Raw genomic sequence first — 24,975 nt, forward strand, 5'->3', positions numbered from 1 at the left:
ATTGTTATTAGTTTTAGTTTATTCAGGAAGATAACATTTAATTTCAAATATTGTGTCAATTTGCATCCAGACCAAAAGTCACTCTAGAACTGATGCATTGACTGACTGCTCCTTGCTCCAAGTTATTCTTCTTCAGTCACAGGACGTGTAAGATTTGACATTTATCTGCTCTGCCTTTTCATTTTTCAAAAAAAAAATAAGCATCAACATTGCTCACAAACTGTTTACAGCTTTGTTTACTTCACTCTTGTTAAAATCTCTTCTGAGTCGGTCATAGAAGCTTGATAGTTCATGTGCCTTCTCACTCTTGGTTTAAATGGTGGAGGAAAATAAAAAGTATCAAAACCGTTTCAAATTCCTTTTTATTCTCTGACAGTTTTGATAACCTCATCACTATCAATGTCTCCTCCTTTATCACCCATCTCTCTTGCTTGCCTTGGACTTGCCCTCCAGTGTGAGCTCAATTAAATGCAATTTCTAATGAGCTTCTTTTTTTAATTAAATAAGAGGGGGAAATCTGTCTAGAATATTTAAGGCACTGTTTGATGTTTAAGGAATAAAAATCATCAGATGGGCAGAGCAAAGCACCTGGGATTGGGGGAAAAATGGGGTGGAAATGTGTTGCTTTCAAAAACCTGGGAGCCAATTGGTGGATTATGCTTTGGAATTTGGAAATTCTATCATTGGAACACAGGGGGGGGGGGGATTGGGAGATTATACTTTCAAGAAAGGATCCAGGAAATAGGCAAAATTATTTTTTAGTGAATTTCTTTCTGCTTAAACTATCAATTTTTTTTTCCTAAAGCACATTAGATATAATCTCAGTCTCACAAGGGATAAAATAAAAGGCATTCCCCCTCCCACCCAAGGTTTTTTCCCCTCACTTCCCTAAGAACTGCTGTCTTAATTAACTCCTAGCCAACCTTTGTTAAGCCATCAATCATTGACAGGTGATGTGTTTTACCTGCACCAAGTCAGTGTTCATTCCTGGCTCCTGGCCTGAAATCCTGACAAACCCTTGTAAGTCAGAATCAGTCATGCTGACCTAACTAAGACCCACATCCCAGTGGTGGGATACGCCCCGGTATGGGCGTACTGGTGCCTGCTGGGAGCACCAGGTACTATTCCGGTACCATGCTCCGGAGTGCCCCCCCACCCCCCGTTACCTGTATTTGAGCCGATCGGGGTTCCATGCATGCACATGGAGTGTATGGCACTTGCGCAATGCTCCGCCAAGCAGCTGAAGCATCGCGGGTGGTAAGTACGCATGCGCGTGCTGCACGCATGCATGTGGTGGACGCCCGGCCCCGTTGCACCATACCGGTTGCACCACTGTACCCACCACTGCCACATCCCAATTTAATCCAGAAAGTCTGAGGCAGTCCAGACAAGGCTGAGCCACGACTCCCAATGGGCCTTCCTAGCAATACTGATGGTGGGCCAGCGAAATCCGGAGAGCTGCGACTTAACATAGGTGACCTGGTGAGTGGCAAACAAAAGCCTGCTTTGTCTCATGGTGACCTTCTGTTTGTGGCCACTGGACGCGAACATGCTTGCAACCATTTTGCAAACCATCCAGACCGCAGGACTCTGAACTTTCCCCCACCCATGGACGTTCAAGGAACGGTCTGAGACATTTAGGATCAGTCTTTCAGCTTGGTTAATCCCTGGATCGTCAATCAATATGAAGAGAGCCTTCTGTGACAAAATGAAGCAGAAAGGAAGTACCGTATTTTTCAGACTATAAGACACACCAGACTATAAAACGCACCTAAAATTACAGGAGGAAAACAAGAAAAAAATAGTTTTTGGCCTCCATGTGTCACATTTTCACCCTCCCAGACCCCCAAAGTACTCTACAGTGCTCTGCATATCCCATTTATGCCAAAGATGGGCCCGTTTTCACCAAAAATGCACCTGTTTTTGGCTTGCAGAGTGCTTCTGGGGGTCTGGGAGGGCAAATATGTGATGTTTGGAGGGCTTGGAACCCCCCAAACAAGCCATTTTGTGCTAAAATGAGCCCATTTTTGGCAAAAATAGGATGTGTGGAGCACTGCAGAGGGCTTCTGGGGGCCATTTTGTGCTAAAATGAGCCCATTTTTGGCAAAAATAGGATGTGTGGAGCACTGCAGAGGGCTTCTGGGGGCCTGGGAGGGTGAAAATGTGATGCACGGAGGGTTCGGGAGGCCAAACATTCAGTCTATAAGACGTACCTAAATTTTCCCCCACTTTTGGGGTGGGGGGAAAGGTGCATCTTATACTCCGAAAAATAGGGTATGCTATTGTTCTCAATAGCTGTCAGACTCCTGAATGTGAAATAACATCATAACTAGGTGGTACAATGGGCTTTCAGGGGCAGCACAATGTGCAATATGTTCACACTGGTGCAATAAGACTGGGTGTTTGTTAATATGGTTTATTGGGTTAGGGATTTTTTTCTTTTTTTGTCTTCACTGTGAGCTGTATTGTGTGTGTGGAGGGGCGTGCACTGAGTGAGCTCAACCAATGTCATTGTACATATCTTCTGCACTGACAAATAAATAATTCAATTTTTTTTACAGTATTGCTTTTTGCACTAATGGTTGTAACTTTATTTATTTTTTTATTTTCTTTATTTCCCTCCCTCTCCTGGATAGCTCCCTGTGGTGGCCACCTGACCTCACCAAATGGAATGATCCTATCTCCAGGGTGGCCGGGATTCTACAAGGACTCTCTCAACTGTGCATGGGTCATTGAAGCTCAACCAGGGTACCCAATCAAAATCACATTTGACAGGTGACCCACAATTTAGTCATGTCAATAAAATCACATGATTGGGAATGCTCGATATGTCAGCTGGGTTATAAATTGTCCTGGGGTGTCCATGGTGTTCTATGAGCTACAAGTATTCTCTTAAGGTAAAGGTAAAGGTTTCCCTTGCACATATATGCTAGTCATTCCCAACTCTAGGGGGCGGTGCTCATCTCTGTTTCAAAGCTGAAGAGCCAGCGCTGTCCAAACACGTCTCCGTGGTCAGGTGACCAGCATGACTAAACACCAAAGGTGCATGGAACGCTGTTACCTTCCCACCAAAGGTGGTCCCTATTTTTTTTTACTTGCATTTTTACATGCTTTTGAAGTGCTAGGTTGGCAGAAGCTGGGACAAGTAATGGGAGCTCACTCTGCTACGCGGCACTAGAGATTCAAACCAATGACCTGCCAACCTTTCTGATTGACAAGCTCAACATCTTAGTCACTGAGACACCACGCACCTAGTATTCTCTTACACTGGTATAAATACTCATTTTTAGAAAAAAATAAAAGAAAATTTACTACCCAGGTTCATTTGTTTCTCTCTGCTTGTGCATATGGGCATGAGGTAGTGAAAAACTTGAAAAAATGTTTATTTTTCAAAAAAGTTATCATACACTTTTTAAAAGATGCTTCATTGAACTAAATGCCTTCCTTCACTGTTGAAAAGCAAAGCCAAGTGTTGATTTGTGTTTCTGAGGTTTCTTCCACCATGAGGCTAATTTAGCCATTTCTGACTCTTTAGTGCCTAACGGAAGGAGATGGGATGGAAAACCTTCAAAATTTATTTGGATTTGAAGTTTTTTGGAATTTTTTTTCTCTTTCAATGAATACATCAAAGAAAACATTTAAACAAATAGAAAAGGAACCATGAAAAAGAATGAAAATCATATTTTACTCTTTTTCCTATTCCCTTGTGTATGCATATGTATACAGAGATATACACATGCAAACACATATTAAGACACAAGGTTAAGAGGCCAAAAATCCCTGTTGTACAATACACTGCTATCAACAGTCAATGTCTTTAGAAATATGTTGTGATTTAGCTATCACATAAAATTGAAATATAGATTGTCTGCATTAATAAACCCAAATTTTGGCTGCCCAAAGTTGGTCGACCCAAGCCCAAAGACGACACAATGAAATCAAGTTGAGTCCCAATTCTTTATTTGCTCATATCTAATAGACAGAATCTTGCCAGACAAAAGCTGTAACCTTCTAAGCTATTAGATTTACCCTGGGAGATACTAGTGTGCGGCTACCCTGAATCTCTTCCTTCCTCCCCCATCCAGCTGGGGATTATGCAGCCTGTTGATTTGGGCTTGTCTCCAGAATGTGCTGCCTCCTCTCTGGGAGAGAGCTCTGTGCTGCCAAAACTCCCCTCGCTGTTTCTCCAGGTGCACATTCCATCACAAGAACATTAAAAATAAAAATAAAGATAGGTTTTGAATGAGAATTGAAATAACTCCTTTTCATGGCATGCTTGGCTTTCTCCAGATTTTCCCACTACAATTTGTGTCTTTTTTCTTTGTGCCACCCACTTTCTCTTAATTTTCACTTAATCCAGAGCATTTTGGGCATTCTTGATGAAATGAAGATAAAAGGGAAAAGGCAACTGAACAGCTGGAGGTTAATACTTTTTCTTTAGTATGAATAACAAGAGCCAACAAAGGGTTCTCAAAGGATTCCCATCAGGTGCAGACAGCGAGTGCCTCTTAGGGAAGCGGACATATTCATAATGGTGCTCAGTGGTAAAATGCAATTCCCAGGGAGGGAATTAATTATTTCATCTAGGCCATGTTTTTTCTACCTCTTGGGTCTTTCTGTTCTTTGCTGCTCTTTTAAAATTGGTTCTGTTTCATGTTTTATTCTCTGTTCAGGGTTATTGATCTTAATTTGCCATTTGTTTTAATCACAGTTCATGGTGTTGTTTTTAGAAAGGATTCACTTTGTTTTGATTTTGTAAGCTGCTGTGAGAACTTTCAGTGGTAGGAGCAGTTCATAAATATGGAAAAGGGAATAAAATTAAATGGGGGCTGAAGGAGGGCAGGATAGGTTCAGCTCACTTTGGGGGATCCTATTTTCCCCCTGATATTAGAACAACCACGGACCTCCGCTCCTTCCGTAAGAAGCTCAAAACCCACCTGTTTAATCTAGCCGGCTTGGCCTAATTTCCAGCTCTCCCACCTCAGTCTGTATTTTTAAATGTTGGTCTTAGGCTAAGTTTTTAATTTTTATAAACTTGTACAGGGGTTTAAAGTTTAATCCGATTTTAACTATATTTATGATTATTTGTATGGTTTTGTACACTGCCCCGAGTCCCTTCGGGGAGAGGGGGCGGTCTAGAAATCAAATAAAATAAATAAAAATAAATAAACCCCCAGATAGAAAAAAGCTAGTCCACAACTTATAAGCAGTCATTCAGTGACAGCTCTAAGTTACAACGGACCCTCCCCCCATCTAATTACCCAGTTTCAAAGTTACAATGTCATCCTTCCCATAGTTCACATGACTGCATTTTGGATGCTTGGCAGCTGTCCCACATGTATGGCCATTTGTAGCACCCAGGCGTCATGTGACCACAAAAACCAGTGTTTACTTCTGGTTTCCAACAAAAACGTTGTTGTTGTTAGTTGGAAAATCGTGTCCAACCCATCGTGACTCCATGGACAACGTTCCTCCAGGCCTTCCTGTCCTCTACCATCATCTGGAGTCCATTTAAGCTCACTCCTACTGCTTTTGTGACTCCATCCAGCCACCTAATTATCTGCCGTCCCCTTCTTCTTTTGCCCTCCATCTTTCCCAGCATGAGGCTCTTCTCCAGGGAGTCCTTCCTTCTCATTAGGTGGCCAAAGTACTTGAGTTTCCTCTTCAGGATCTGGCCTTCTAAAGAGCAGTCAGGGTTGATCTCCTCTAGGACTGACCGGTTGGATCGCCTTGCAGTCCAAGGGACTCGCAGGAGTCTTCTCCAGCACCAGAGTTCAAAGGCCTCCATTCTTTGGCGCTCAGCCTTCCTTATGGTCCAACCTTAACAGCCATCCATTGCAACTGGAAAAACCATAGCCTTGACTATACATACTTTGATTGGCAGGGTTTATGTTTTTGTTGACAAAAACATAGCCCGTATCAAACAATTAGTTTGGTTAACAGCCAGAGTGTTCATTTATGGCCACTGCATTTGCTTAATAAGTGCTGCAGAAAAGGTTATAAAATGAAGTCTAATCAGTGGTGATCCACTTTATGATGATCACACATGACCATAATTGTGAGGCTTAATTATGGCCATAACCAGAGGATTACTTATTATGGGAAGAGAGAGGAAAGGATGAAAGAGAGTTAATTTATTACCAGCTTTTCTCTCGACTATTTTTTTCTGTAGGTTTAAAACAGAGGTGAATTACGACACGCTGGAAGTGCGTGATGGCAAATCCTACTCATCCCCCTTGATTGGAGTTTATGATGGGACCCAAGTCCCCCAGTTTCTCATCAGCACCAGCAATTTCCTCTACCTGCTCTTTACCACCGACAAAAGTCACTCGGACGTTGGCTTTCAGATCCACTATGAAAGTAAGTCAATTAGACCTTTTCCAATGTCATGATAGATCACCTAAATCTGTAGAACAGATCTTCTTCGTATGCTTTTAATCCCAAATATGCCAAGGTCTTAAATCTTTATAGTGCTGGCTGTGACTGTGGCAAAGGCAGCTGGGACAAGTCCAAACAATGACATTCATGATGTTTCTCCTTCAAGATGTTAATTAGGTACTTGTGGTCTTTATGGAAATACATAATTCTCATTACTTGCACAACTAGGTAATATTGTATGTACCATCACTTGGTCTCTATATATTAGTGATGTGGAAAATGCTGTCCTAAGAGCAGGATGAATGCAAATGAAAAGGTGGAAAGGTGAAAGGGAGAAAAACAACAACAAGCACAATAGTGCAACCGAGTAATAGTAATTGCTGAATGTATTTAAAATCTAAGCACAGACCAGAAATAAAAGAATCTCAATTGAATCAGAATATGTTCCATACAAATTAAATACATTATAACCTAGGCAACTCTAACTCCGACAAAATGAACAGAATATCAAACAGGTTTACAGTCAAAACAATAGATAAATTGGACTTTGTAAGTCAAGGGCATTAGTTAAATCAATGTAACTAATTAAATCAAGGAAAATTATGCAATTGAAAAGCCAGAGAAAAGCATGTTAAGGATGCCCATTCAGAAGCTGCACTGATTTTTTTTGTAGTAAAGTAGAATAACAGATTTATGAAAGTTGCCCAAACTTTGTCTCTTATATTAAGCAACCTCAACATTTGGGTTATTTGGAGTCTCTTTCTCCCATTCACTCTTTCTTGGGATGGTATAATGTTCTCCATCACAAATCCCATCTTTTTTTTTGGTGGGGGGGAATATATTTTTATTATTTTTACATTTAAAACAATGCAGTGCTGTGAAGTCGAAGTGACCATACATTCACATTATATACAGCTAGTCTCAACCATTAACTATTAGCCTACTTAATATATTGTCTATCCTTCTGTCCAATCACAATATATACAGTTTGTTCCAGTCTTTTCACCTTGTCTTATACCAATCATAAAATCTGTTGCAGACTTCAAAATATTCTGATTCCCCTTTATTTTTAAGTTCAAGAGTGAGCCTCTCTGCTTCCGCATCCCATCTTAATGCCTTATTCATTACTTCTGAATTCCTCTGAGGGGGATGGAGAGTTCAATAATGTGATTGATGAATGAATGAATGGATAGATGGATGGATGGATGGATAAATAAATAAATAAATAGACAGCTCTACATTCTATTACCCAATCAGAGGAGAATCCATGTTCCTTTAAATCAGGGATGGGCAATTAATTTTCCCAAGGGACCACATGAGAAACTGGGACTGTTGCCAACGGCTGCCGCCACCCTGCCTTGCCACCACTCTCCCACCTGCTGCTGCCACTACACCAATGCCCTGCCCTCTGATGGTGATACTGTGCACCCAATGCCACACTGATGTCCTGCCCCTGGCACCCCACTCCCTGCCCCTGTTGCCTCACCCTGCCAATACCAATACCACAGGCTGGACTGGGACTGCCCATGGACTGAGTGTCGCCTGCAGGCCATAAAATACTTAGGTCTGCTCTAAGTCAAACAAAAAAGTGTTAAGCCCAGGCTTAAAGATTAAGAATTAAAAGAATCATAAAAGAGGACCTTGACCTGGGGCACTCACATTGCAGCCCTGGTCAAAAGAGCCCAGCAGAAATTATACTACCTGAGACTTCTCAGGAAACAGAACTGAATGAAAAACTGCTGGTGGCCTTCTATCGCTGCACCATAGAGAGTATTTTAACTTACTGACCTGTGTATGGTTTGCCAATTGGACAGTGGCAGATAGGACAGAGCTCCAGAAGGTTAACGTCATTGCCCAGAGGATCATGGGTTGCCCTCTCCCTTCTTTGGAAGAGCTTTATAGCTCCCACTGCCTTAAAGTTCAAAACGTTATTAAAGATCCATCTCATTCTGGGCACCCTTTTTTTGAACTATTACCATCTAGCAGACGGTACCGGATAATAAAAACAAGGACACATAAGCTGAAAAACAACTTCTATCCCAGGGCAGTAACTATATTGAATTCTATGGTATAGTGCAATATTAATACAATATCGGGTTTTCAATTTCAATTATATAGCGTGAAGGATGAGTGTGTTTTTATTTTTATAGTTATAATGTACACTGAAGATGGCATTTAATTTTGTTGTACACTGTGCAATGACAATAAACTAAACTAAAACTACACTAAAACTAAGCTAAGCTAAACTAAACTAAACTAAACTAAACTAATCCATTATCTAAAGAATAAGAGGGAACCAAAGATCTGAGAGTAGTTCCTGGAGAGTTTTTCAGAATTTTACCTTATTCTACCCTCCATGCTTTTCAATCGCTATATGAAATCGTTGGCGCTTAACCTGGAATTTGGAGACAAACTCAACACCCTGAAGATACCAAGACTGAAGATGTCTGTCCTGAATTTTGCTGTGAAAATGTCAGCCTCTTTTGTTAGAATGAGGGGTGATTTGCACAAGGCCACTTCTGAAAGTCAATTGAAACTCAGTCCGGAAAAGAGAGAGATGCTTTTCACACAGGTGATGTTTAACCTATTTTGGAGAAGGATGTCTGTTTCTAGGCAAAATAGAGAGTTCTGTGTGGGCCTTCCTCTATTAATAAATTCTGTCTGATCTGGACAAATGAGGCAGAGCTATTTAGTGTCTGACAGCCTTCAGTTTTGATCACTGTGAGGCTGTTGTTGTATTTGGCACCTTTATGTGCTATTCATACATTTCTGTTAATTTCAATAGGTTTTTGCGGGTGTTCTCTCTGATACTTTTAAAAAAAAACTCTCCAGTCATGTAAAAAATATTTTCTGTGCTCAATTCCAAATGTTCAGTGCTTCCTTTAGAACTATTATACCCAGTTTGGTTCTGCAACCCAACAAGACAGACACAGACTTCAGAGGATAATTAAAACGGCAGAAAACACAATTACTGCCAACCTGCCTTCCCCTGAGGACCTGTACACTGCATGAGTCAAAAAGAGGGCCGTGAAAATATTTACAGATCTCTCGTATCCTGGACATAAATTGTTTCAACTCCTACCTCAAAACGACGCTATAAAGCACTGCACACCAAGACAACTAGACACAAGGACAGTTTTTTTCCTGAACGCCATCACTCTGCTAAACAAATAATCCCCTCAACACTGTCAAACTATTCACTAAGGCTGCATTGCTATTACTATTAGTCTTCTCATCATTCCCATCACCCATCTCCTCCCACTTATGTCTGCAGGACTGTAACTTTGTTGCTTGTATCCTTACGATTTATATTGATATTGACTGTTTCCTGATTGCTTATTTTTACCCTATGATTATCATTGTTGTACCTTATGGTTCTTGATGAATGTATCTTGCACCAGAGACAAATTCCTTGTGTGTCCAATCACACTTGGCCAATAAAGAATTCTATTCTATTCTATAAAGAATTCTATTCTATTCTATTCTATTCTATTCTATTCTGTTCTGTTCTGTTCTGTTCTGTTCTGTTCGGGACCATAAAATATGGGCTAATAACATCCCATGGAGTTCATATAGTTCATATAGCCCAGGAATAGTCTCCTCCTGAAAACCTCACCAATCATCATTTTGGCTACTATTATGCTATTTATTTTATGTACCTTATCCTCCAAATATGGTCTATGATTATTATAATGATGGCAATGATGTGTTTATATTTCCCTTCCCTTTAAAATATTTTGGGGTTGAGGCTTCAGGTTTACCATTTAATGCACCAAATGCATCCCATGCCATAATCAAAAAGCAATGTTTCAAATCCCATTTCCATTCCATTCTGTATTGTATTAATACACATTAATTAAAAGAGCCTCATTATCAGCCCACAGTCAGCACCAAATGTTCAATTAACAGCAGGGCAATGCATTGTTTTTCTCAAAGGTTCCATTAAACACAGTGTGGTGGTCCCTGACCTAAGTAAAAGAAAATGTAGATTTTTGATTACAGTTCTAAGTTTCGCTGAACAGAGTCAGACTTTGAAACGGATGTAAATCTGACCAGATTGGACAGTACATGCTTCTCCCAGAACATTGTTGGGTCCCAAGTTTAATATTTCTCAATACTGAAGAGCATGATGCAAAAATATGTATTATTAGACAAAGAAAAATTATCTCTGTATCTCATCACACACAACTCACATTTTACTCTGCTTTAGTAACAGCCATGAGGAGACTGGTTTCACTAATAACATATAAGTGTCAATACTATCAGGCACAGACTGAAAAATTGAATGCCCTTATTTTTTACAGCTGTAAAGCTCCAGTCCGATCACTGCTTGGATCCAGGGATTCCTGTCAACGGGCTACGCTATGGGAATGATTTCTATGTGGGGGCACTGGTGACTTTCGGCTGTGATCCAGGGTATACTTTGAGTGATAGTGAAACTCTGGAGTGTGAGCCAAATTTTCAGTGGAGCAGGCCACTTCCAAGCTGTGAAGGTAAGAATCTGAAACTGGAAAGCTAGAGGTTGAACAGGAAAATATATGCTCTGCTAATTCTATTTACTGTTAGGTGGGGTGGAATGTAGTCTGGATTCCCAACTGGGAAAGGATGCTTTCCAGAGGGCAAAGAGGCTGCTAAGAATGGAGAGTTTGGTCAGGAGAAAGAGAAGTAGGAAGACTCCTCCCTAGTGATTCCCAGAGTTTGTCTATAGTGATACAAATGGTTGCTTTAGTTTGATAAGATTTCTACCTGTAAGTAAAGAATGTAAAGGAAATTACGCAGAAATAGTTCCTGGGGGCCAAAATCCCAGGTCAGGATCTCTGCAATGTGCTGTCTTCCATATTGTTGCATTCTTCCTTCCTTCACCCTGCCCCAAAACAGTTGTACTCATCTGACTTAAATCTGGAAATCTACAATAGACTGGTAAAGATCCAACTTGTTTAACAGCAGTGGTAAAATTTCTCTCTTACTCTTTAGATTATTGAGTTGACGGAAACTCTGTTAAATCAGCAATATCTAAGAGGAGAGTTCTGTATGACAGAGCTCTGAATTCTCTGGTCTTTATATTCAAATCAAAATCCATTGGCCTTATCCAATTCTCAGCATATGTTATTTGTGTTAGGTTCCACTGGGAATTCTGCTTAAGACCCTGGAATTCTGCTTAGAAATATCCAAAGGTCTTGCCTTCTGCCAGTTCATGATTTTTTTAAAGGGAATTGTACAGACATGTTTTTAATAATTCAGTAAAATAACTATAGCTGCCTGAAATCTTCCTTAATGTAATTTTAGATATTCTCAAGCATCCTCTATCAGAAGCCCCAAAGGATAATAGGGAGAGGAAGAAGCAATGGATGGTGTGTCCAACATCTTTTTGGTTAGGAAAAAAGAAACAAAATTGAACTCTTCCAATAGGGCAGCAGTGGAATATAACTACCGTGTTTCCCTGAAAATAAGACCACCTATAAGGCTTTTGAGCACATGTGCTAAAATAAACCCTCCCCTGAAAATAAGCCTTTCCCAAAAATATTGCAACACAACAGCCACCATGAGGTGGCCACGCTCACTGCCTCCTGCACCTCAAAAATAATAAGACCTCCCCAAAAATAAGGCCAAGTGCTTATGAAAAGAAAATAAGACCCTGTCTTATTTTTGGGGGAAAGATGGTATTTCCAAGGTTATTGTTGCACAAAGTCCTGGGAAGGGGAGGTGATAAAGAGCCCACAGGGTTGAGACCAACACAGTTCTTCTGTTTGGGACAAGTCAGACTTGGAGCTATGTTCAGCTCTTAAGTTTTTCTGCATTTGATCAGAAAATGTGGGTGTACAAAGGCAGAACAAAGGCAGAAATCCTATCACTAGGGTCTTATGTCATGTCAACATGCAAGCTAGGAACAGGCAAGACTCCCCAGCAATGCATGATAATGTTCTTTGATCTCCAGTGAATTAGCTGCAGGAGGAGGTCCCTGTAAAATGATTGCAATGACATGCCTGTCCAGGTATAACTGGAGAACCAACAGTAAGCCATCCAGATGTGCATGGGAAAGGAGGCAGAATGTGTGGGGTGATGTTTATGTCTTTGCTAAGGAGTGGCACAACTTCACAGCTGGGTGTCAGACCTGCAGCCATTCTTTTCTTTTGGATCTTTGGCCTGCCACACTTTCTATTATTCTACGATGCATGTTCTATTGTGGGAAAATGGGAGGGGGGATTGTACGGAGTTAGATTAAATGTAGCCATAACAAAACTCTTTCTAGAAAGCCAAGGTCATCCTTTGTCTTTGCACCTCTGCACCTGACAGGAACTGGATAGGTGGAACTGCCAGCATGGCAGTGGGAGATTGGACCATGGGATGGACTTGTGGGTGTGGGGGCAAGATCATGAACTTTCAACTGGGTGGGGAAAACTGGGAAGCTTTCAGATTTGGGTTTTCCCAGATGTGCCAACATGGCTCTCCTAATAAATTGGAACTTAGAGCAATGCTTTGCCTCGGACTCTGATTTAATTTTGGATGCTATTTGGAACCCTGACACTGGGATCTCTAATGTCTGCTTTTTTCATGATGATTTTCAGCTCTCTGTGGAGGCTACATTCAAGGATCAAGTGGCACTATATTATCCCCAGGCTTTCCAGATTTTTACCCCAATAATTTAAATTGCACTTGGATTATAGAAGCTTCTCATGGCAAAGGTAAGTCCTATGATTCTTCCCTATTTTCATCAACCCCACTTGGAAAGTTAGGAGGATCTCCCCCCCCCCCCCCAAGAGTCTTCGTGTGCTCCACAGAGCAGACACAGAAGCAAAAGAAGAGGAGGGATTGTTGAGCCATGATGGCACTGTGGTTAGAGTGCAGTACTGCAGGCTACTTCTGCTGACTGCTGGCTGACTGCAATTTGGCAGTTCAAATCCCACCAGGCTCAAGGTTGACTCAGCCTTCCATCCTTCCGAGGTGGGTAAAATGAGGACCCAAATTTTGGGGGGCAATAGGCTGACTCTCTAAACTGCTTAGAGAGGGCTGTAAAGCACTGTAAAGTGCTTTTAATGTATAGGACTAAGTGCTATTGCTATAGTTCCACTATGGTCATTATAAAACAAAAATCCATGGTGACAAAGTTCAACTCAAAATAGAAAAAACAGGGAGAAAGAAGGTTGCTATTCCAATTTAGCTTAAGAGTATAGTTTAGATCCACTTTCACTCTTTTGATCACCCCCTCACATCATTAAGAAAGCTTCATCTTTCATGCATCTTTAGATACTTCCTATAACCTCCGTTATTTCTAAGGTAAATGTTTGAAATACCTTTGGAACCCCAAGGTGCACAAAATATGTCTATAGTCATCTGCTTTGAGGTTTGTCAGGATCACTAGTAATTAAACATTGCCTTTATTCTTTTATTAATAGGCAACTGTCAAAACCATAATATGTTACCTACAGCTTGAAAAAGTTGGATATCTTATAGACAGATTTTTATTATTGTGTGTATTGAATTGCTTCTTTTTTCTTCCTGTCTCCCAGCGTTCTTTACAATTCCTTCCACCCAAATTTCTTTAAATCCTCTTCTCTCTCTTTCTGCCTTGGGTTGCTGTCTCCTTGCTTTGCATTTTGGCAGACCACACATCGCCCATTTTCTCCCCCACTCATCAGATTCCCCCCACTTTCCTGCTTCCTTTCCTATTTCTCTGTTCTTTCATAAAGTGGAATTTGAAGAAATTATGCTCCAAAGAGCTGAGGGGAAAAAAGAGGGATTTAGGGAGAGAGAGGGGAGGGGGGCACACAAATTGTACATTAATTTTGAATGTCCTTCGATAGTTCAATCCCTCTAGTTTGCTAGGAATCCAGACAATGGCAACTATTATCAATCAATTCTGGGTTGCCAATTGTATTAAGGTAGATAAACCCATTGTTGAAAAGTGCAACACATTACTAAAGAGTTACATGCTGTGCGGGGTATCCCACAGAGCAGAGCAATCTACTCTTCATTAATCCACTCAGCCCTGAAATCTTACTTCTGATGAGAAGCTTCTCATTATCCTACTGCAATACTCAGCATATACCATGTAGAGCTTAATTCTCTCCCCCTAAAGTGTTATTCAAATGGTGCTGTCATGGTTGCCAGCAGCCAGCAGAGCTGGCAGCAGATTTGGACAATGAGGAGGTTGGGGAGGAATATGGGCCAGTCCTGGAGTCTGGGGAAGGCTCTGATGAGGGCTCTGTGTCAGAGGCAGAGAGGAGACCAAGGCCATTTGGTAGTTATTTTCTGCCTCCAGAGTCTCCAGAGTCTGACATCAGCAAGGCAGAAGAACAGCGGGAGCCTATTCCCATTGTGTGCATGCACAGTACTGCCAGAAGACAAGAACAATTAAGAAAACAAGGCCGACTTGGGAGTAAGGCTAGGAGATGATTGACCCCTCCCATAAGACATAAAAGAGGAGCGAACGGGACGTGAGCTTTTTCAGGAAGCAATTAGTTCATCTGGTCAGTTCAAGCTTTGAAAAGTTCTGTTTGACTTTATGCTAAGTTTGGTCTTGCTCTGCATTTGACAATTAGGTCTCTGGCAGCGTTCCAAGGGAGATAATGTGGGTGTTTTTATGAAGATTCCTTGAAAGACTATGGCAACTCAAGCAGACATCTGTTGGAATCTTCACAGACTTTTTTGTGAAGCCTTGCGGACTGTTAATGACCATAATTTACAGCCGTATAAATAAAAGAGGAGTTTTGGGACTAAGATTTATGCTTTCTCAGGAAGCCTAGGTCAGAACAGGTGCCTTCTTTTTGTTCAGATCAAAGCGTAGCTTTTGGTCACCCTTTGTGAGCAGTATTTGTAAGCTGTGCAGGACAGCATGCTTTCACAGCACCAGTTTTATAAATAGTTTATTTTTGCAAATGCTAGGATCTCTCTGGTACCAGCCTTATGGGATCCGAAAGCATTATGGCAATGCAGATGGAAGGGGGGGGGGGTCATCTGTGATGTCCTCCCATGGAAGAACCTGCCAGCATTCTGAAGAAGACAATAAAGCCAGAAACAGACCAACAGGGAAGGTCCAGCCTCTGATCCAGCAATCACTTTTTTTGTATAATTAGAGGCTCTGGGCACTTCCAAGGCAGAGTTCCTGCAAAGCATCATCACACACAGTGATTTCAGGACCCTGGACAGCTATCAAGAATTTACAATGCGTTTTAGCACCATGTTTACAACTTATCCCAGGCACTATATTCCCCCCCCCCTTTATGCTGGGAAAATAGGAATCCTGGGACCCCCCCCCAGTCCAAATTCCCATCACTTTGACCAGATGGCTATCATGGGGCTTTATTCAGAAAACAGCATATTACCAGAAGGCATATTAATGAGATTATTCCTGACTCTTCTGTCTTATCCACCAGGACTATTAACCTTCAACATATTCTTCTCTTCCCTCACATCAACATTAACATTTTAAAATATATATTTTGTCATGTACATCAGAGGGATCTATTGCCAGATTAAAGAAATAAAATTCAGTAAACTTAGACATAAAGTGCAGGAAAAGATTGCTTCCATATCGGTTATTTTCTACAGGATGGGCAGTTTTAAATTCATTATTTTTTTTTAATGAGTGGGCTGCCAATTTGTTTCAATCAAGGGTATCCCAAATGTGCTTTTTCAAGAGGCAACTGGATTTTCTGGTTTTCCTTTGAAGATGTTTCACTTCTTATCCAAGAAGCTTCTTCAGCTCTTCGGAAGCTTCTTAGAAGAGAAGTGAAATGTCTTCAAAAAAACAAACAAACCAGAAAGTCCAGTTGCCTCTTGAAAAAGCACCTTTGGGGCATCTTGAATAACAGTTCTATTTGGACTTCTCAATCATTCTGTCTACTTTATCTACTTGAGCTTTAGACTAATTCTTCTGGAAGGAAAGATTTTGTGCAAGTGTGCACAGTAGTCAGTCTCTCTCTCTCCCTCTCTCTCTCTCCCTCCCTCCCTCTCTCTCTCTCTAACACACACACACATATACACACACTTCATCCTTCCATTAATTTAAAGCTTCCCATTATCAGTTCTCTTGAAATTGAAATCTATCATGAAAAAAAGAAATATAATAACAAGAACAACAACAATAATAATATATTGAAGTCTATTTCTTGAAGCATTATCTGCTTTCTCAATCTGATGTTTTTCCTTGGTTTGTGCAGCCTACCTGATGTCTCACTGTCTCTAGATCAGTGATTCTCAATCTGAGCAAGTTCAAGATGTGTGGACTTCAACTCCCATAATTGGTGAGTGGCATTCTGAATGGAGAATTATGGGAGCTGAAATCCACTTATCTTGAACTTGATCGGGTTGAGAATCAGCTGCTCTAGAAGGGCAGAAAGAGGCTCATTCACACATCAGGAATATCAGTGTCTCCTATTCTCCCTCAAGGACACGGTGGCTCAGCTTGTCGATCAGACAAGACACTGAGCTTGTCGATCAGAAACATCGGTAGTTCAGTGGTTTGATTCCCTAGTGCTGCATAATGGGGTGAGCTCCCGTTACTTGTCCCAGCTTCTGCCAACCTAGCAGTTCAAAAGCATGTGAAAATGCAAGTAGAAAAATAGGAACCACCTTTGGTGGGAAGGTAACAGCGTTTCGTGCACCTTCAGCATTTAGTCATGCCGGCCACATAGCCACAGAGATGTTTTTGGACATTGCTGGCTCTTCACGGAGATGAGCACCACCCCCTAGAGTCAGGAACAACTAGCCCATATGTGCGAGGGGAACTTTTACCTTTATCTTTACCCTCCCTTGAAAAAGGAACCATCCCTCCTTTGAAAATGAAAAGCTCTTTTTCTTACCCAGCTAAAGCTGAGCATGTCCATTTCTTTGGCTCTTATCCCTTAGAATTAACTTTCTAGTCTGTTAAATCTTCTGTTATCAAAGCCTTGAGGCTCTTGGCTTTTTTCTGATATATAGTTGTTTGCAGTTAGCAGCCCAACTTCATGGTAGTCTCTAGGCACTGATCAGCTCTTAATAAGGAACTGGCAGTTGCTATTCGAAGACAGAGCTTGAAGCTGAATGGACCAATAGTCTCCACTTGATATGCTGTAGTTCTTCACTCCTAGGTAATCTCCACCCATGACTCTAGTACTCCTTCTAAAAATTGCATCATCAACTTAGGTGGAAATAATCCTGTAAGCAGGCTCCCTATATTCAGAGAGTATAGAATGAGAATCTTGAATGGTAGTAAAATTGTCTCCATTTAATTACACATCATTGGGACATGGTGGCTCAGTGGCTAAGATGCTGAGCTTGTCGATCAGAAAGGTCGGCAGTTTGGCGGTTTGAATCCCTAGCGCCACGTAACGGAGTGAGCTCCCATTACTTGTCCCAGCTTCTGCCAACCTAGCAGTTCGAAAACATGTAAAAATGCAAGTAGAAAAAGAGGAACCATCTTTGGTGGGAAGGTAACAGCATTCTGTGCGCCTTCGGCATTTCATCAAGCTGGCCACATGACCGTGGAGACGTCTTCAGACAGTGCTGGCTCCTCGGCTTTGAACCATAGATGAGCACAGTCCCCTAGAGTTGGGAACGACTAGCACATATATGCAAGGGAAACCTTTACCGTTAATTACACATCATTTTAAGACCCCAAAACTGACAACTACCTATAAGAAACATACTTGTATACTCTCTGTGTATAATAGAGTATGCAAGTATACATGGAGAGTATACTTGTATATTCTGTATGAGAAACATACTTTCAACATACTTGCCTGAAAGAAGTGTGGAGACAGCAGGCAAGATCAAGGTGGGGAAATATGAAATAACCCTTTCCTTGTGTTGAGGAAGTATAGCCTTTTGGAATAATGAAGAAGGGATGTGCCAAAAGTCAAAAAAATCCCCTTGTATATCAATATCTTATCTTTACAACCCTGAGACTTAGTCATCATCTGCCCCCATTTTTTCTCCTTCACCAAGAGCTTTTAGTCAATTGGGGATCATGTGGTGAGGAATAAAAAAAGGATGAACTGCCTGTTAGATTGGATTCCCAGAGGAATCTGTCAGCAGATCTCCACTTTTGTTAGGAGGCAGAATGAATGCCCCTGGAGAATGAGTGCCCCTGAATGTCATTTCTATGTTGTAGCACTAGTATGTGGGACTCTTCCTCTTGAAATTCAATCAGCTCCTACCATGCAAAGCCTTTAGGAAAGTACTTAGAATTGTTTAAGATTTTGATTCTCAAATGATGCCATCTATTTTTTTGGCTTGTTCTTTCTATGCTTTTTATTTTATATTTTTAACATTCTATGGCTCTAGAAGAATATTTATTTAACATATTGTATCATGGAGTGTTAATACCACTTTATAATGCCTTGGTAAGGCCACACTGGGAATACTGCATTCAGTTTTGGCCTCCACAATGTAAAAAAGATGTGGAGACTCTAGAAAGAGTGCAGAGAAGAGCAACAAAGATGATTAGGGGACTGGAGGCTAAAACATATGAAGAACGGTTGCAGGAACTGGGTATGTGTAGTTTAAAAGAAAGAAGGAGTAGGGGAGACATGATAGCAGTGTTCCAATATCTCAGGGGTTGCCACAAAGAAGAGGGAGTCAAACTATTTTCCAAGGCACCTGCAGGTAGACCAGAAGCAATGGGTGGAAACTAATCAAGGAGAGAAGCAACTTAGAACTGAGGAGAAATTTCCTGACAGTTAGAACAATTAATCAGTGGAACAGCTTGCCTCCAGAAGTTGTGGATGCCCCAACACTGGAAGTCTTTAAGAAGATGTTGGATAGCCATTTGTCTGAAACAGTATAGGATTTCCTGCCTAGGCAAGGGGTTGGACTAGAAGACCTCCAAGGTCCCTTCCAACTCTTCTATTCTATTCTATGGCTGTTTTAATGGAAGTTTAACCTACTTAAAGTATCTTGATTGTGACAGGTAAAATGAAATAAAATAAAATATAAATTGATAAATAAGTGGAAGCTTTCTGGATGACCGAACTAGTCACTCAGTATAACTGGTCAAGCTGGATATATTAACATTTCAACATTAAAGAAGCAACCATCTTTTTACTTAATTATTCATTCTGCTGTTTTTAAGTCATTGCCCAGTGTAATAACTCTGGGAGGCTAGCAAGGCATGAAAACAAAAGCATGTGTATAAACAGTAAAAAGAACAGTAAAAAACACCAGGTAAAAATTATCAACTCCTCAACCAATGCAGATGAAAACACAATTTGTCAAACAACAGTGGGTAGAAACAAAAAATATTTCTGAAACATTTCATAGTGCTTGCTCCAATGAATTTTGACTTGGGACAAGGTTTGATTTTAATGCTAACATGTTTCCTTAATCTCTGCTTTTGTTTTATATGTATTCAGGGGGACGTCTATAAGTTATAGACTAATTGCATTTCAAAAATAATAGTGTTTTCTCCCTTAAAGTGCTTCACTAAAAACAATCCCAATATATTTGTTAAAAATGCAACAGCTCAAAAACCGAGTGTAAGCATTTATAGCTCCATTTGGGCTAAAAATAGAAGACAAGGATGAGGTTCAGCTAGGGATTGAGGGATCTGTTTGTGATGCCAGATGTCCTCATTTTAGAGAGGAAATAAAAAATAGCAAATATCATGACCATGTAGATTCCTATCTAATAAGTTTCTATAATGATTTCAAATTTACCATGGCAAGTTTACACATCAAAATGAGGTGTGAACTTTCTGTATGCAAGATTTCCATCTCAGCAACTGAGAAGGATCTTAGTGATAATTTTTAGCATTTACAAGACAGAATATTTCACAAAGCAGATGAAATAACTACAGTGGTATGAATTGAAATAATTTTTAAAAATCTTACAAGGGATGTACACAATTCAATATTCAATAAATATTAAAGCTGAAAGAAGTACACAGAACATAGACTATAGAATAATAGGGCTGGTGGGGGGCTTGGATGTCTTCTAACCCAACCCCCTGCCCAAGCAGGAAACCCTATACCTTTCTGGACAAATGGATGTGTCAGGGTTACAGATAGCATCCTCATCCAAATAAAAGTCAGAGACTAGAAATTCCTCAAAGTTCCAATTTATTAGAGAAGCCATGTTGGCATATCTGGGAAAACCCGAATCTGAAAGCTTCCAGGTTTTTCCCACCCAATCAAAAGTCCAGGACCCTGCCCCAGCATGTCAAATCCCCCCTCCCAGTTCCCCATAGTAGAATATGTCTGAATATGTGGCAGGCTTGAGGCCCAATACAAAGATGGCTTCCAAGCCTGACAGCTGTCTAATCTCTTTTTAAAAACCTCCAATGATGGAGCACCCAGATGGAAATGACTGGAGTCTCAAGAATCAACAAACAGGAACAGACTTTAGAAGTCTTGATTGATTAACTGATTAACTGCCACAAAGTCATTCTTAACTTTTAGGCACCCCATAGATCAGTGATGGCTAACCCTTTTGCTGCCAAGTGCCCAAAGTGCATTTGGGCAAATCTTCAAAATGCAATACGAACATCCCCCCTTGTATGTGCCCAACCCCTGTACATGCACCCTGCCCCCCCCCGTGTATGCGTGCACGTCCCCCTTGCATGTGCCATTTCCCCCCCTTGCCAATTTTTGGCTTCCAGGTTGGTGCATGACGCTTTCCAGGCCCAAAAGGGGACGCGGGGGAGCCTCACGTGGCCCCCTGTGCCCCATTTTGGCTTTCAGGTTGGTGCAGGAGGGCTTCCAGGTCCATAACAGGTGTCAACGCCTAAGGCGTTTCCATGACTACTATCACTTTGAGAAGGGGAGGGAAATTCCATGCATACTTTTGGCCAGAGTAAAAGTCTCATATTTCTGTACTGGGATGTGAATGCGCATGTCTAGAACCCTGCCATAACGTCCGGTTGGAGAATGTGATTGATGACCTCAGCCAGAGGGGAGGGGGCACAGGGGTAAATGTCAGATGCCATTAAATGTGATTTAGTTTCAGCTACACAGAAGTCCGTGCTAAGATGTTAGTCCTAATAAACGAATGGTTTTACTTTGAATTTCATCCCGGGGCTCGTAAAATAATTAGGGCAACTCTTGGAACCTTCACAACAGGGCATAAGAGGGTGCACACATGCACGAACCCCCAAAATGCAATGCAAGTGCCCCTTACGCATGTGCTCCCCCCACGCCATTTGTGGCAGAGACCCAAAGACCAACTGGCCAGCGGGAGGCATGCGTGCATTCACAGTGGAGCTGGGCTGGGGCAACAGCTGGCGTGCCTGCAGAGAGGGCTCTGCATGCCACCTGTGGCACATGTGCCATAGGTTTGCTATCAAGGCCATAATTTTTTTTCCTAAGATAATCTTCCCCTAACCCAATCCTTCAGCTCTTCCAATAATGCACTCATGGCTAGTGTAACTATCCACTTTGCTCCTGTTGTATTCTTCTCTTTCCTTTCACCTTTCTCAGCATTACAGTCTTCCCGAGAGAGCTAGGTCTTCACATAATGTGTCTGAAATAGGTCTTGAGAGTCCAACAAAGATAATTAAACTTAAGATTCGGAGGCATCCCCACAGATTCAAGAAAAGGAAATTAATATTGATGACCATTCCCTTCATGTGCAAGTTACAGCACCATCACAGAGCATTTCATCCATCAGATAACCTCACAATGGGAGCTTCCAGACAGAACTAAGCAGTTTCACTATGTCATATTTACTGCAAAATAAGATCCCCTGAGTTCTCTAAGCCTGACTCAATTTTCTGGGTTAAAGCTTTCTACTCATTTTCTTTCTCTCAAGTTGATGGTCCCACTGCCAGTTGATCAAACTTTGATAGAGTTGGAATCATGTTCCGTTCTCTGCGATTCCCACAGGGATGGAAAGAAAGCACACCATAATTGAAAGTTCAGAGTTCATGAATGGCTATCTCAGATTTGTTGTGTTTTGTTCCATTTATTTTTAAAGTGATGTTCCTGGTTTTCTGTGGTTTCCAAATCCAGATGATTGCTTGAAAAAGATCCCTAAATTAGGTATAATACAAGGAGAAACATCAAAGAGTCATATTGTGCAACTGTTATTCTGATCAAATCTGGATCCTTTCCATTCTTTCCACCGTTATTGCATTAGTGCTTTAAACAGATTTATCTATGTTCCTTGTATCAAAACTATTACGATCCTAAAGTTTCCAATTTTAACTTGCTTTGTTGATGTTTTGCACAATTTCTGAAGTATTTATTCATTCATTCATGTTGTAATGCTGATTTTTTTTTGCCAAATGATGAATGCGATGGGACTTTGATTTTGTGTTTGGTGGGATTTGGTAGTCCTGTGATTTCTGTTCTCTGATTAATCATGATCCAGTTCCCTGCAACATCCAGGTATATCTGAAGTAGCACATCTCTTGCACTATTCTATTACCTCCAGGTGTTTTCTTCACTTTCCACACTTTCCACTTGGAGAGTGGTCACGACTACCTGTTGATCACTGAAAATGGCAGCTTCAGTCAGCCACTGAAACAACTGACTGGTTCCCACCTGCCTGCTCCTTTTAGCGCTGGCCTCTTTGGGAACTTCTCTGCTCAGATCCGCTTCATCTCGGACTTCTCCATTTCTTATGAAGGCTTCAACATCACTTTTTCAGGTAAGGGCTGGTACTTGGGAAGCAAGTAAATACCCTGGGCAGGTCTTCTGCCTCCTTCAAAATCCAAGAAAGGAAACCCCAAACTCCATTGGTTTAGAGAAAAGGTACTTTTACTGGATATGAAGTGAAAACAGCGAAAGTAAAGCAAGATCTGAGGCTAAACGGCACGAACTTGTACATATCAAAAGTTTACCTAAACCCCTCCCACCAACAACCACAAGTTAAATGTCCAATCTCCAACCTCCAAGGGTGTCATGTGAGGTGCAACTTCAGGCGGCCTCATCCAGCTGGTATGCAGAGATGGTTGGGCTTGACCTGACCCAAACACGAGCCTTCGGCATGCACAGAAGATGGTGAGAATAAAACTCCTTCTTCGAGATATCTCCTCCAGCACAATTCTCCTCCCAAATACAAAAAAACCCCTCCCTCCCTATTACAATGGCAACCGATAACAAGGAAGTGATATAGAGGCTGACATTTCATCACCAAGAGGTGTCATGAGCCTCCATACATTGGAGACAAGAAATGTCTTGTCTTGGAGGGACACATTGTAGATACTCAACACTTTAGATAATAAAAAAAACACTGACCAGTCCTTGACCCTCTTTGGTTTATGACAATGTTAGTCAGTCATAAACCACTATAAATGTTGGACCTACTCTTCTTAACAGCCATTCTGTGACTGTAAGCCATGTGCTGTAGCAAAACTCTTTACACTTAAAAACTAAAGCAGAAGTTTGAGACAGACGGTAGAATTGACATTTTGACCACATGGCTATCACAGTGGGTTTAGTCAGAAAGCAGCAAATAACCAGAAGGCAGACTAATGAGATTATTCCAGGCTCCTCGGTCAAATCCACAAGGATCCTTGCTCTCAACTCACAGCTTATTTTTGATGCTTCTCCCCCCATCAGCAAAGTGTTCTCATAATTCTTTTAAAGAAATAAAGATGACCCTGAAGGCTGTGCTTTCCATTGCAGCATTCCAACTCCATTTTAATTTTAACAGCAACATTAGCATTTCAAAATATATGGTGTCATGTACAGCAGAGGATCTAATGCTGGATCCAAGAAGTAAAAATTAGGGAAGCTATAGGAAAATATTGCTTCTATATTGACTATTTTCTTCAGGATGGGCAGTTTTAAATATTTTTTTTAATGAATGGGTACCAATTTGTTCCAATCTAGGGCATGTTTTACTATTTTTATTTTCTATCTTGATTGGTAGCAAATAATAATAATAATAATAGTAATAAGTAATTGCAGCCCTACAATCCTCAATATGTGTATAATAGTCTGGTTAGTATAATTGTCAGCCATTGCATTATTTGTTTGCCAGGTTTTTTTTATTGTGATTGTAATCTATATATATAAAAGTGAAATACCACTCATGCATCATCACAAAATGTCCAGAACCATAAAGCCTACAAACTTGAAATTTGGCACGCATGTTCCTCCTGGCCTCTAGGTACTCGCTAAGAAATGATTTTTCAAAATGACCATCAGATCATTAGTATTTCTTATATTATTACTAACACGCTCTGATGCTAAGAAGTTAGATGTTCTACTCCTCCTCCCCACCTGAAAATAATTATGTTCCAACTGCCACTTGGGAGTGGCCAGCACGTGACTCATCTGGCCTGCAGGCTGGGAGTTTAGACATTCTACTCCCCCTCCCCACCTGAAAAACACTCTGATGCTAAGGAGTTAGACTGAGGGAGAGAAGGGAATAAGATAGGAAAGGCCTCTGTGGGGCAAGCCTGATAGATAGAAGGGGATTGGAGAGGATCAATGGGGCCAGCCTGAGGGAGAGAAGGGGAGAGGAGTGGCCGATCATAACTACTCATTAATTTTCAAGCTGTAAATATTGATTTATCAGGCCCAATCACATAGTTTCATAGCAGAGCATGGGTATCCAGCTAGCACATTATGAACCAGTGCTGATAAAATAACAAAATGCTAAAAACTGATTCCAGGACCAGAAGATACATTTTTTAAAAAAAGTACATTTAAAAAAATAACACTGTCCACTGAC

The 24,975-nt window shown here is 41.0% G+C and overlaps 1 protein-coding gene across 1 annotated transcript in view; it reads left to right on the plus strand.

Annotated features, from left to right (window-relative positions):
* CSMD2 (CUB and Sushi multiple domains 2) overlaps positions 1–24,975 on the plus strand; it is a gene marked incomplete at its 5' end in the record, with an annotated part of 765,891 nt that overhangs the window by 506,603 nt on the left and 234,313 nt on the right. The window contains 5 exons of the mRNA XM_081962655.1: positions 2,637–2,775; positions 6,173–6,360; positions 10,683–10,871; positions 12,945–13,061; positions 22,726–22,941. Coding sequence (XP_081818781.1) covers positions 2,637–2,775; positions 6,173–6,360; positions 10,683–10,871; positions 12,945–13,061; positions 22,726–22,941 — 849 coding nt within the window. The remainder of the gene's footprint in view (positions 1–2,636; positions 2,776–6,172; positions 6,361–10,682; positions 10,872–12,944; positions 13,062–22,725; positions 22,942–24,975) is intronic.

This window comes from Natrix helvetica (genome assembly GCF_964273705.1).
Source record: "Natrix helvetica genome assembly, chromosome: 9".
Classification (NCBI taxonomy): Eukaryota; Metazoa; Chordata; class Lepidosauria; order Squamata; family Natricidae; genus Natrix; species Natrix helvetica.